Source organism: Malus domestica, chromosome 05 (assembly GCF_042453785.1).
Source record: "Malus domestica chromosome 05, GDT2T_hap1".
In the NCBI taxonomy this organism is placed as follows: Eukaryota; Viridiplantae; Streptophyta; class Magnoliopsida; order Rosales; family Rosaceae; genus Malus; species Malus domestica.
Window position 1 is genome coordinate 23,292,290 of NC_091665.1, and position 13,901 is coordinate 23,306,190.

The 13,901-nt window shown below is 34.6% G+C and overlaps 1 protein-coding gene across 1 annotated transcript; it reads right to left on the reverse strand.

The window, feature by feature from the left end:
* Positions 1-3,030: 3,030 nt before the first annotated feature.
* On the reverse strand, positions 3,031-6,527 carry LOC103409334 (beta-glucosidase 12-like). Its single transcript, XM_029098510.2, has 13 exons — positions 6,308-6,527; positions 6,091-6,160; positions 5,767-5,825; positions 5,529-5,604; positions 5,277-5,354; positions 5,095-5,182; positions 4,758-5,013; positions 4,459-4,574; positions 4,102-4,319; positions 3,934-3,965; positions 3,737-3,839; positions 3,486-3,594; positions 3,031-3,369 (listed from the first exon to the last, which is right to left on the reverse strand). Exons 1-13 carry the CDS (start codon positions 6,476-6,478, stop codon positions 3,171-3,173), a joined length of 1,575 nt encoding a protein of 524 aa, XP_028954343.1. The 5' UTR covers positions 6,479-6,527; the 3' UTR covers positions 3,031-3,170.
* Positions 6,528-13,901: the final 7,374 nt, after the last annotated feature.

The window sequence follows — 13,901 nt, forward strand, 5'->3', positions numbered from 1 at the left end:
GGTCGAGGTTGACCAGAAAAATGGTTTGAAAGTGACTAAATGGCCACGGTTCTTGTACGAAAAACTTCAGGTTCTCCTTCTTCTCGCGTTTCTGGGTAAAACCACACGTTCAAAACACAAAAAAAGGATCAATAACAACCCATAGAAGTGAAATGAAGGTTCTAAGGGTTTCTCAAGGCTTACCTTAGCCATGCATGGCTTGAAAACCGTAGTATCGAACTCGCCGAGTCGGACCTTCCGAGTTGGACATTCAAAACTCGGTCAACATGCGAACCAGGGGTATGGTCATGATCGTGGGGCTGAGATGAGCATGATGATGTAGTTTGTTTGTTCGATCTATGAGCTTTGGAGCTCGCTCATCGAGTTGTAGAGGGAGAGAGAGCTCACGGGAGAGAGAGGAAGAAGAGAGAGGTTTTCAAATTTTCTTTGCTTTTTCTGATAGAGGGGGGGACAGAACATACAGAAAAGATGGGATGGAATAGCTGAAAGTGGAGTGATGCAGAGAGTGCACGGGATGGGTTTAAAAGGAATCCAAGGGGTAGATTTTTAGATTTCCTAATGTAAAAGGAGATCGAAATCTATCCGAAATAGATATTTTTACACTTTAAAATCTATGTCTACTCGTACTAGCGTGTACAATTTAAATACGATAGCGAGAAATAAAAATGGAAAGCGATAAGAATAAGTCCATGTCACTTGCCAATAAGGCATAATCATCAATACACATACTCGGGGAGAAATACATAGGAAAATTAGGGACGGGTTGTCACACGATTTGTCATCCATACTTCTCCTTTTGTTTTAATCATGATTTTGTGTTGGATTTACAGGTATCTGCCTTCAATCTTGAGCTTCCAGTAGCCCTTCACTTATGCATCTACTGATCCACCCTCCAAAGTCTCTGTTTGGGTAAAATAGTTTTTTTTTTTTAATTTTTTGTTATGGGTAATGTTGAATTTTTTTTTTCTCATAAATACATGAACAACGTCTTTTTCATTGGCCGATGAGCAGTGTATATATATATATTTTTCATTGACTCTATACTGGAGTGGAGATGAACAGGGAATCTAGGCTAAAGTTTGATGCCATTTGTGTCATCACTCTAGAATCTAGGGATTTACTTTGTATATAAGGAAGCTTATAAGGTAGCTTTCTATAGGTTGTTACAAGGCCAACTGCAATGGGGTACAAATAAGCCAAAATTTTGATTAAATGTTTTTCAATTTTTGAAATTCTTGTTTGCCTCTTTCTTGTTCAAAGTTTTTTTCTTGTATTCTTTAAAAGACTTTGATGGAATGTTATCTTTTTGTCAGACAATTGCCACATTCTTTAGCCAAGTCATGGTTGCCATCAGAGGAATTTCTGTTGGTTGTGTAATCATAGTCTCACTTTAACTAGGTTCAACATGCAACTTAATGTATTACATGATTCAGGATCTCATGGGTTTTATCTTAGAGCAATGTGTTTTCCAGTATTTGAACTTGCAGGTGATGAACCAGTGATGAAAAAGCTATATGAAGGAGTGATGAAGGAGCTACATACATGGAATTTCTGTTGGCTTGTATTTGCACGCTAATGACACTTCGTTTTTAGTGAGCCTTCTTACCCATATGACCATCTTTTTTCTTGCAGGAAGGAGAGAGAACCTAAAGTGGTTATCAAATTTGCTACAAGTAATTTGGGGTAAGTATAGTATGACCACTAAGTGTTTGATGAAATATCTCAAAGAGTTATGACATTTTGGAACGCATTTGTAAATTGGGTTATTTGCTTCTGTATAAATTTGTTATGAATTGAGTGGTCTTCTAGTTGCATTTGGTTACTCTGCAAAATCTCTCTCTAAATTCGTTTTTTCTTTTAGGATACGAAACATTCCTTTGTTAATCTCTCTACGAATTTGGTTTCAATTTTTAGGTGTCTAGATTTTGATGGTTTGCTAGACAGTGACGAGATGCACTCAAGTGATGATGTGAATGAAGCAAAAAGAGAAAAGGAAGAGGGCCAACAATGTACGACTTGTAATATTTGAATTTGTGATTTTTTTTATGTAGTTATTATATTGTAGTAAACATGGAACTTTGTTGGTTATTCTGTACTAAAATGTATCAATACAAATATATAAATATATTTGTTAAATAGTTTTTTTTTATTTTGGAAAATAATTTATAACTGGCATTGGCTGTGGTCAATTAGTAATTGACAACGGTCATAGCACGTGGTGTTAGATTCCAATTTACCACGGGTACAATCCGTGGTTATATTGCATTTGATAACGGGCATAGTTCGTGGTAGAAACAGAGACTTTTTATCACATCCAGAATACTAACGGGCATAGTATTCGTGGTGGATTGCAATTTACCACAGGCATTAACCGTGGTAGATAGGCTTTTTTCTACTAGTGAGTAATCGGTGTCTATTTAATAAAGTTTTCAAATAACAAGTGCATTCCCATATATTTTAAAAAATTACAATCATTGTCCTTACATAATTCTCTTTGATAATTACTATCTCACATTAAATATCATATCATGTTTAGTCATTTAACATATTCACAACAATTTATATAAAAGTTTACCAAGCACTCAGATATTATTTTTATTTATTAAAAGCACTTTTTTTCAAAAAGGTAAAGCAAGCACTCAACACTTTATTTGACAGTTATTTATTCTCAAAACGCAGCAGAAGCATTTGTTTTTCAAAGCACAACAAAATTTTATTTGTGGCGTAGCTTATTATTGTCCTTATCAACAAATGAAAACTTTGAGCTTTAACGATAACAACAAAATAAAAGGTAAAGTGAATAGTACCAGTATTGACTTATTACAATTGTGGTATTTTGTTAAAGTGTACAGCACCGAGTGTTTTTCGTTAAAGTTCCCTATTAACAATTACTACTATGTCGAGCTGAGTTTCCTTACAACAGGACCTATTAAAATGATAACTTATTACAATGTGAAATTTATTCCTAAACCCAAACAGGGACCAAAACTTTTTATGACTACAAATAAGTTATTCGTTTATAGAGAGAGGTTTTATTGTAGCATTCACAACACTTACAGCTTTTTATTGAATTATTGAATCTCAAATAATGTTTACATTATTGCAAGGAAATACAAATGCATAAGGAATTGAAATGTAAATACATAAAAAAAAGTTATCCACTTAAATGTTTATAATGAACTGTAGCTTTCTTTGAATTTATTCTTCTTAAGCAAATTTTTGAACCAGTGTGCTGAGAGTTTTTGGTATCTTTTCAGCCCATCTTTATAATCCACGTAGTTTAAACCAAATCGGACAGTGTATCCAGAAGTCCATTCAAAGTTGTCTAACAATGTCCATGCAAAGTATCCCTTCACTTTCGCCCCATTTCTACACACACACGCACAAATGTTCAAATGGGTTAGGTCAATATAATGATTAAATAACCATAACATAAGAAGGCTAGGCAGTATATAGCCTTAATCATTTTGTTAATCACTACTTACTTGATCGCCGCTTGAAGGTAACACAGGTGATGATAGTAGTAGTCAATTCTACTGGTATCATGAAGGGCCTCTTCAAGTGATAGTTCTGGATTATTCAACTCTGATACACCTATGTACATATTATTACACAAAAAAATTAAATTTAGTTTCTTCCTCTAAAACTATAAGAAAACGTGTAGTTTCATTTTACACCACTATAAATATGTGAAACTTTTGCAATTAATCAAGGCTTAAAAGTTTGTATTACATACCATTCTCAGTAATATAAATGAGTGGATCATTATATTTTTCCTTTGTGTAAAGCACAAGATCGTGAATTCCTTTTGGATATACATATAACCAATCTGAAGCAGCCTGCAACACCATTTGAAGATAATACGTAAATGTTGGGGAAAAAAAACTACTCCTCCAAATGCAAATAGCTCAAAATGATAAATTTGATATTTACCTGTGGACCAATGAGTACTCCATTAAGCTCAGCTGCCACAATATTTACAAACATTAGAATACAATTGGTGTAAATATTAGAATATAATTAAAGTAATTAAGAAGTTAAACTAGACAAAGAAGTACAAAGAACTTAAGCTATTCAAACTAAGTTTCCTTTTGCACTCACTTGTAAGATCAGCTCGAGAATCTGTTACGTAGCTTGCCGGTAGTGAATTGTTCTTGGTTGCACTACTTGTGTATCTAGCAGTATAATAATTTATTCCAAGAAAATCAAATGATCCGTTTAGCAACTTGGATTGTTCTTTTGTGAATTTGGGCAATCTTTTCCCAACAATTGATCGCATGGTGTGTGGATAGTCACCACTTGTTAATGGGTCCAAAAACCTACAAAACATGACAATTCCGGATATTAGCCTAATTATATTATTATATATAAAGAGTACTGCTGGCTAGGTAGTATCAATGTTTCAATTCATAAGTAAACATGTAATTGGGTTGATATATAATCTAATAAGACACTTGCCATCCAAACATAAAATCCAAAGATCGTAAGGCAGCATCTTTATCTTGCTTTGAATCCGAAGCAGGCTCAAACCAGTCTGACACCAATGTTATCCCTATCAAGCCTTTTTGAGTTGCCTACACAAAAATATGAATTTTGGTTGAACAAATAGGAGCTATGGAAAAAGATACAACCTTTAGATTATCTCACTACAAAGAGTATTCCCTCTTGTATTACAACTCAATAATAATGATTCATATAGAATTCTCAATTAGGAGCCAATAATCTGACCCCAAAAAAAAGAACAAAAGCTATTGAACCTGATATCTGTTCTTGTACAATTCTACAGCTGCTCCATGAGCAAGAAGAAGGTGGTGTGCCACCAAGTATGGTTCAATGGCTGAATCTCCACCGGTGCAGTTTAGGTTTTGCCAAGAAGAGCAGCGTCCCGGTACTTCAGTACCAACAGCATAACCCATGTAACTAAAAGTATATGGCTCATTTTCCGTGAACCAGTGCTTGACTCGATCACCAAATTCCTTATAACAAAGTTCCACATAGTCTTTAAAATGATCGCTGCAGATACACATTTATGTTACGAATATCAGTATGTATTTTATCAAATTATCACTGAGAGAAGAAATTTTGTTCACTTACACAATACGAGGGCTTAAGAAACCACCATATTCATCTTCTAAAGCTTGGGGAACATCCCCATGAAAGAGTGTCACAAATGGCTTTAATCCTATATATACATGATCAGTAAAATCAAATTAAAAGTCTGATTGAATGATGTTCTAAAAATTCATGTAATAATTGTTTAAGGTAGGATGATTAACCATTGCCTAGGAGTTCATCGATGAGATTGTTGTAATAATCAATTCCTTTTCTGTTAACGCCACCACTTAACGTTCCATCTAATTAGAACAAAAATAACAAGAAAAATAAGGGTTCTACAGTAGATAACTCGATCACATTAATTTTGTTAAAAGTATATAAAGAGAATAATTTTCTCATAGGACAAATAATTCTTATGCACAATATATATTGACATTGGTCCCAACCAAATATGAGGATGCGGAGCAACTTACTTGGTAATAATCTGGACCATGAAATAGAGAATCGGTACGCATCCAACTCCATATCCTTCATAATCCCCACATCTTCCTAGAATGACAAAAGGATATATATCATAATAAAAAAAAAGTTTAAAATGAAATATTGAGGATCTCATTATATTGTGCTTTTTATAAAGGCTCCAATTTAATATGTTAACATGTGCCCTTCAAGTATAAACGGTCAAGAGATTAAAGTTATGAGATTCTAGACCTTATAGCGGTGATATTGATCAATAGCAACATCTCCGTTACTGCCATCAGCGATTTTTTCTGCACTTAATAAAAAACATAATGGTGAAATCCATATCATATGCAAAGTACTTTATGTGCGTGCGTATTGATGAAGTATATACATATATTGCACATATCACATGACCACGTACTATTTGTCTCCGAACAAAGTGCATGGTTATCAGAGGGGTTGGAGTTTTTTAGGTATACTTGTCCTCATGAAGAAAAGAATGAGGTGCTAATTATACTCCTTTGAAATGAAGTAGCCAAAGTTTTCATATTACCAATTGATTAAATCACAGACCTGGATGTTTGTGGGTGTAGGTGTCCCATATGCTTGGTCCTCTTCCATCTTCTTTTACTGCACCTTCATACTGAAATATACATACATGCATATTCGTAAGTGTACTACCACACACGCAAGGAAGATGTCAACATTATAATTCATGCATGGATGCTAACTGCATGTATAAAATATACCAATAAAATGGTAAATAATCCCAGAAGATATATATATTGACCTGGTAAGATGCAGAACCTGTGCCAAATATGAACCCTGGTTCAAAACTGTTGCGATTGAGAAATTCGCAATGCACAGGTGGATCCGTATTAGCAGCTTTGCTATTTGTCAATGCAAAGCCAATGAGTAGCAGCACACCAAAGAGCAAAGATCTTGAATATTTCATTGCCATAACTTGGGAATTTTGATATCGATCGAGATAATTAAGTTGTCTCTGCCTGGAATATTGCATGGGGTTTATATAGAGGAAGGGAGGAAGGGATATGGTGTCCACGTACTTGCTCATGAGAATAGTAAAGGGTTAAAATTCGTAAACAAATTGAATTTTGAAGTCCTAGTTTAAAGACCAGGTCATGGTCTGCAGTTTAAAGACCAGGTCACGGTCAGTGATGAAATTTTTGGTATGCGCCAGGCTCCAGCTACAGAGACTTGTTCAAAGAGTAGAAAATTATTTGACCCAATAAAAAAGTAGAAATTTTTGACCCGAATTCTTTACGTAAGTACATAACCGATAAGGTTGAAGAATTTAATCTTTGAATTAAATCCTGATCTTTTTCTTCTTGTTAGAGTTTTAATATTGAATGCGTTCTGTTATCAAGGGCGAACCTATTATGGCGCAAAGAGGACGGCCGCCCCTCTTCTAGCCGGAAAAGAAGCCCAGGACTTTGATTTTCTGTGCTGCCACACCTCTGGTTCTATCGGAAATGGGGTCTGGTTTGCTGAAGGAGGAGGAGCCTCCTTGTCCCAACGAAGAAGATGATGCAGAGAGACTCATTTTCTCTCTCCCTCGTGGCAAAGTAACATTTTTGTCTTCTTTAGTTGTCATCCTATGAGCTTCTGCCACCTTCAATACTATTCACTAAAGGCCTTATGAATTGGGAGGTGATACATATATGCCGACAAAATAATCGGGAGGTGTGGCGCCAGATATATTACATCAGTTTACCACTTGCATGTCTACATCACTCAGCCTATGCTTTTTAGCTCTCGTCTGGAATTGTGATGTTTTTAAAAAAAATATATATAGCTTATTAAAAAATTTAAAATATTAAATGTGTTTAACAAAACTAAAAAGAAATATTTTTTATAAAAAATCTGTTGGCAATGATGGTAAAAAAGTATAGAAAGGAAAAGGCTACCAAGTTTCTAAAAGCAATGTCTTTTTTTTTTCAAAATATAGTAATCAATGTCTATTTAATAAAGTTTTCAAATAACATATGCATTCCCATATATTTTAAAAAATTACAATCATTGTTCTTACATAATTCTCTTTGACAATTATTATCTCACATTAAATATCATATCATGTTTAGTCATTTAACATATTTATAATAATTTAAACAAAAGTTTACCAAAACACTCAGATATTATTTTTATTTATTAAAAGCACTTTTATCAAAAAGGTAAAGCAAACACACATTTTTTTTTCAAAGCACAATAATAGCAAATTAGCCCTTATTCACATGTTTAACACTATTAATTCTTTTAAAATTTATAATAATTTTCATAAGACTTCTCAAAAATATTTCGTAAAGCACTACAGACTAGTAATCACTTGAATTTTCATCTCATACCATCAAATTACTAAGACACTAATTAAAGTAAAAATTCTAATACTTTTATATGTTGTATGTTAAATAAACCCGAACTCCTAATTTAAGTATAATTTTTTCATTGTAATTAAACGCTTATTTATATAATATATAATAATTTACTTAAATTTGTCTAGTCCGCCTATGCCTCACCTAGGCACTAGTGCCCAATCAGATGTCCAACTAGCACCTAACTTTGTTGCTGCTGCGCTCGACGTTTCTTTTTTATTCCCTGGAAAACCAACAAAACAACGCCATTTAGGTGTTTAATTAAAAATAAATGAATTATACCTCTTCAGTCTTCACCAGTTTCCCTCTTTTAAACTCCACAAATTAGAGCACACCCTGTGGTATGACTGTGACATGCAGGACGTTACTTTCAATTCATGCGTTTCGAAGAGGTAATACGAATTTATAGTCCTATACCTTTCTAGAAATTAGTAGCAGGAAAACTATATTGCTAGCATATTCACTCTGGATTTCGGTTATTGTATGCGTTGTTATTCAATTTTGGTTTTGATAAATTGGAATTGGTGTAATAGGAATCATTATGCGATGATGCGCTTGATTATACTATTGTGGATGCAAATTTCCGTTGTATGTTAATTTGACAAAAATGCACCTGCAAAATTATAACACCTTCAATTAAGACCAAAAGTTTCACGCGCCCACGATGAACGGCAGGGCTTTGGTCGAAGAATCTTTGATACCAAAGTTATTATTCTTAAAAGAATATATTTTTAGGAGTTTTTGGGCAGCAAATGGCTTAGCATTTTAGTGGGATGCGTGGGATATTTATAGAAAGGTGACCGACCATACACCTTCTTCATGGGATTATTTTTGTTCCTTCTCATTCAGGTTCAAATTCATTGAAAATGTCATGGCAATTGCATTTTCAGCTTTCTAGTCCCATACACCTTCTTCATCAAATATAACACCGTTTGACACAAAAACCTTCTTGATTGCTAAGTTACAAACTCTGTAACCCTTCACAACTTTGCATAACCAACAGAGATCTCTTTCATAGAAGTTTTATCTAGTTTTATCTTAGTTGTCCAGGAACATGATTGTAACAAATGCAGCCAAACACTCTGAGATGTCTTGTTCTTGGCTTTCTACCACTAAATGCATCAAATGGATTCTTGTCCTGCAAAGCTTTAGGTGACATCTATTTAGAAGATATATTGCATTGTTAGAAGCTTCTCCCCAAAAATCATAAGGTAGATTCTTATCAAGTAACATGCCTTTAGCCATTTCAATAATGGTCATGTTCTTCCTCTCAGCAACACCATTTTGTTTATGGGAATACGCCACTGTCAATTGCCTTTCAACGCCTAGATCATCATAAAAGCTTTGAAACTCTAGAGAAGTATATTCTCCTCCTCAGTCATGTCTCGATTTTTGAATTTGATAACCACTTTCAAGCTGAACCATAGCTTTAAATCTTTTAAATACACATAATACGCCTGCCTTAGGCTTCAAGAAATATAGTCAGCATATTCTGGTATGGTCATCAATAAATATCAGAAAGTGTTTATTTCCACCAAGTGTAGCGACCTGCATAGGACTACATACATCAGAGTGTATCAACTCCAATGGCTTATTTGCTCTCCAAGTCATCTCTTTATTGAATGTCTCTCAGTGATGTTTTCCTACAATGCATCCTTCAGAGACAACATTTGATTTCTTCAATTTAGACAGGCATAATACCATTTCCTTATCAGCCAACATATGTAAACTCTGAAAATTCAAGTGACCAAATCTTTTGTGCCACTCTCAAGAGTCTTCTTCAGCTATTGCTTCAATGCAGATGGCATTATATCTTTCATTATGAGAGGAAAACATATGTTTCCCGTCATTTGTACTGCAACCACATGTCTTTCAAGGCTTCTATCTTTAAATATTTCAACTTTATCATATCTAAACAATAAGAAATATTCATGATCTAGCATTTGGCCTACACTTAGCAAGTTTTTACCTAAATCAAGAACAAGCATAACCTCTTTGATATGCCTTGTACTATTTTTGGTTTCAATCACCAAGGTTCCTTTTGCTATAGCTTGTACTATCTGTATGTTTCCCATCTTAAGTCATGCAGTGCCACTTAGTACTACATTCTAGTGGTATTTCTCTTCACTTTTAAGCATTGTTCCTAAAATCGCCGCCTAGCGCCGCCTAGCGCCGCCTAGGCACTAGGCTGCTGGCCACCGCCCCGATTAATGCCTAGGCATTTGAAAATTAAGAAAGGGTGCCTAGACCTGATAAGGCACCTACCTAGACTACCTAGGCACCCGACTAACCCGTCCAGACTTGCCTAGGCACCCGCTTAGGTTGCGACTACTTAAACAGAAAATAGATAACTTTCATTTTGTATTTTACTTTTTTCAATAAATTGGAAGAGACTAGTTGAATAGTTAAATGAACACACATCACATGTTTGTTCCCCATGTTTTCATTATGCTCCAATACTTCATAATTATATGTCATTCTATTTTGTAGTTTAAGATGAAATTATATATATATATATATATATATATATATATATATATAAGTGCAAACAGGACACTTATTTACACGAAACATAATAGACTTACTTAAATCCACCTAGTCCGCCTAGCCGCTAGGCTCCAGCCCGCCACCCAACTAGAGCCTAGCATTTTTTAGAACCTTACTTGTAAGTTAGAGGTCTTAGATTTGATTCTTGCCAAAGGTGAATTTTAACCTCATTATTGTTAGCCCATTGTGAAGATAAGCACACCCCATTCCCCTTAGTGTATAGATAATATCGGTTGTTTAAAAAAAAAAGTCATGTAGTCACATTTCTGTCTTCATCAATCAACATTGACTCATGTAAAGTCATGTGATTCCTGGATCCATTATCTATAGACCAGACATGTTCATTCTTGACAGTTGTTGTGGAATCACAAGCAAAGAACATACTAGTGCCTTTTCCCCCTCCTTGACATAATGAACCAGTTTGACCATTTTACTCCTACAATCTTTGGCAATATGCCCAAACTTATCACATTTGTGACACTTTGGATTTAAACCAGCATTCACCAAAATGTAAATTGGCACAAATCTTGCAATCTCCTTTGCTACCATTGTTCTTTACAATCACATTTGGCTTCTCACTTTGTTTCACATAGTGTTTCTTCTACTTATTCTTCCAAGGCTTCTTGCCTTTATAACCAACAACTTGTGAGTTCTCCTTTGGCTGAATACTTAGGCTACTAAATTCTCTTTCATTCACCTCTCCATCTTCAACATGTCTCATTCATCTTTACTCAAAAGCTTTAGGTGTTGTTGTAGACTCAGTTGGTTCAATCTCACTGATTTTCTTTGTACCCTCAATAAAAGATACAATAGTAACATAAGTAAGAGTTAGGCTAATGTACAGCTTCTCTACCGTAATTTTATTTAACAAATCCTTTCTGTGCATTTTCATTTGACTCACCAAAGCAAACAATCTAGTCAAATAATCAAACAGAGATTCACCATTACTCATTCTAGCATTCTCAAAATCAAGACGAATACCTTGTAATTTCATTGCCATGACCTGATAATCGCCTTTGTATTCCAGCTTCAACACATCCCAAACTTTGTTAAATGTCTCCTGATTTGCAATCTTGAAAAAAATTTGGTCACTCACTGTACTTTGAATTAACCTCAGGGCTTTTGCATCTCTGGAAAGAAGATCCCGAGCAACAATCAGCTACTTCCCATCCATTTACTTCTCATCTGAGGGAAGTTCATAGCCATTTTCAGCACAACCCAAGAGATTGTGAGACTTGAAAATAGTCATCATTTGGCGCACAAAAATTCATAGTTGACACCAATGAAGATCAGAGCTCGAAGATTAGCTCTAGATCCAAACATTTTGTTCTTCAATTTACTTGAGATCTTGGTTGAAAGCTCAAAGAACATTTCACAAATCACACCCCTTGATTCAATTCGAACCAAGCTCTTAAGCCATGTTAGTGTGTTTAGGGGTGATGAACTCGATTTCCAGTAGGATTTAACTCATGAAATCACTGAGAATGTGATCGCTGAATTGCAGAGAAATGGAAGAAAGAAGGTCACCAATGTAATCTCTCAAGAATATATCTACATTGGATTCTCTATCTCTCTAAAATCTGTTAAAAATAAAGCATGAGGAGCGTGTGATATAGCTGTTTCTAGTCATCACACCTCAATAACAAGGGCACACGTGAGTTGCACATGATCAAATTAAATCAGTTATAAAGCTAGACATGTGGCACAATCTACACCATTTAGATGTTATAATTGTGACCATCCATTAGAAACTTTGTGAACTTAAACTTCAAAAAAAAAATTTTTTTTTTTGTCAAACGATAGATTTGTTAGATTAGATATTAGATTAAGGAGCCGACAGGGTTTGAACTTGTTGGAAATATTTGCGATAACGATGCTCTCCTACAACAAATCACATAAAATAATATCAGTATATCACAATTTTATCACCTCAATTTATTAAATAAAATAAAATACTTAACTTTTGTAGGTAGAGAACGCTCTTTGTCGATCCTCAATTAGAACAAGATTTTAGGTTGAGGCATGTAGTCACTGTCCTTAAGAGTAGATTTCGCCCCTCTAAGATAATGTCTCAATGTAACAGGTTATGGCGCCCTACCATCCACGATACAACAACCTATAATCATCGTAAGCGTACACTCACAATACTTGGATCGTACGAACAACTCGATTTTCCTTTGGCATATGAGAGATGAAATTATAATAGCATTTGAGAGAATACAATAAATCAAGAGAGGAGAGGAAGGTGGGATTCCTTTAATTGGGTGAGGTTTGTAGGAAAGAAAATATTTGAAGTCCAATAGCAAAAGGAGTAGTCTAGGTAAAGATCAACATAATCCTTACGGCATGAAGAGTTGTTTTTATATAGAACATGAGAAAGGTAAACATGATTAAGCATGGTCTAAAAACGTTAGACAATATAATTGCCCAGTTAATGGGTTAATCAAGATGGCATATTCAAAGAGAAAATGTAATTTATAGCCCCAATATTATAACCTCTTTAATGCGTCAACTTTTGGTTTGCAAACAAAACTGAAATTAAGATTAAAAGAAATCATTAAGAATGATATTAACATGATCAATGAGGACTTGTATTTTGAAATACCCAATCACAAATTCTAACAAAACTCACGTCGTGGTGCAAGGGCAACACTCTTCTCTCCCACTGTAGTAGAGGGCCATTTGCAGTTGAAAAACCTCCAATTCTAGTTTCTAAGAACTGAAACTTGAACTTCCAGACATCCTATTTCTTCAATCTTCCTGTAGCTACAAGACTTATACTTCAACACATTCCTGTGAGTGTTCCGTAATTTGTTCATTCAAGTATTTTTCCCTGTTCCCATTATTCGCTGTAAATTATTGCATCTTTCTGCGGTGCCTTTAGTCCTTTGTTGAGTGTAATAGCATGAACTTTGCTCAATCTGGTAGGGTGAATCGAATGAGTGATCCTATTATGTGGCCTAGAATGGCTGAAAACATGAAACAGAAAATTGAATAACAAGTATGTATAACAATTTAGCTGTACCCCCTCAACTAAACCTTCGTACAATCTACTTTTTCAATACTTCAAACCTAGAATACAAAGTAGACAAGAAAGTCACTCTTGCATTGGCCAATGTAGTTGAACACACTAGATTCCCTAATCAAAGTTTATTTCATAACCCACAATAATATATGTCAAGGCTCAATAGCAGATGCGATATATATTTCCTCGACAATGGAGTAATGTTTGTTTATGGGCGACCTTCGTGCTTCATGCTGTATAGGAATATAAGTTGGAAATAAAGGATTTATGAAAATATGAGTTCTGTACAATCTCTTATTTCTAAAATAACAATATTAATACTTTATTCTTCTATGTAAGGAGATATTTATAAGATTACAAAGGAGCAATACTAGGAAATAAATCAAACGATCATTTATTTACAAGACAAGGAAACCTGGACC

Excerpts from the sequence above, each read along its gene's own strand:
- LOC103409334 (XM_029098510.2), bottom strand. The coding sequence starts at position 6,478 with ATGGCAATGAAATATTCAAGATCTTTGCTCTTTGGTGTGCTGCTACTC. Across the intron at positions 5,014-5,094 it reads TTCTTAAGCCCTCGTATTGT|CGATCATTTTAAAGACTATG; the intron begins GTAAGTGAACAA and ends GTGTATCTGCAG. Across the intron at positions 4,320-4,458 it reads TTGGATTTTATGTTTGGATG|GTTTTTGGACCCATTAACAA; the intron begins GCAAGTGTCTTA and ends CATGTTTTGTAG.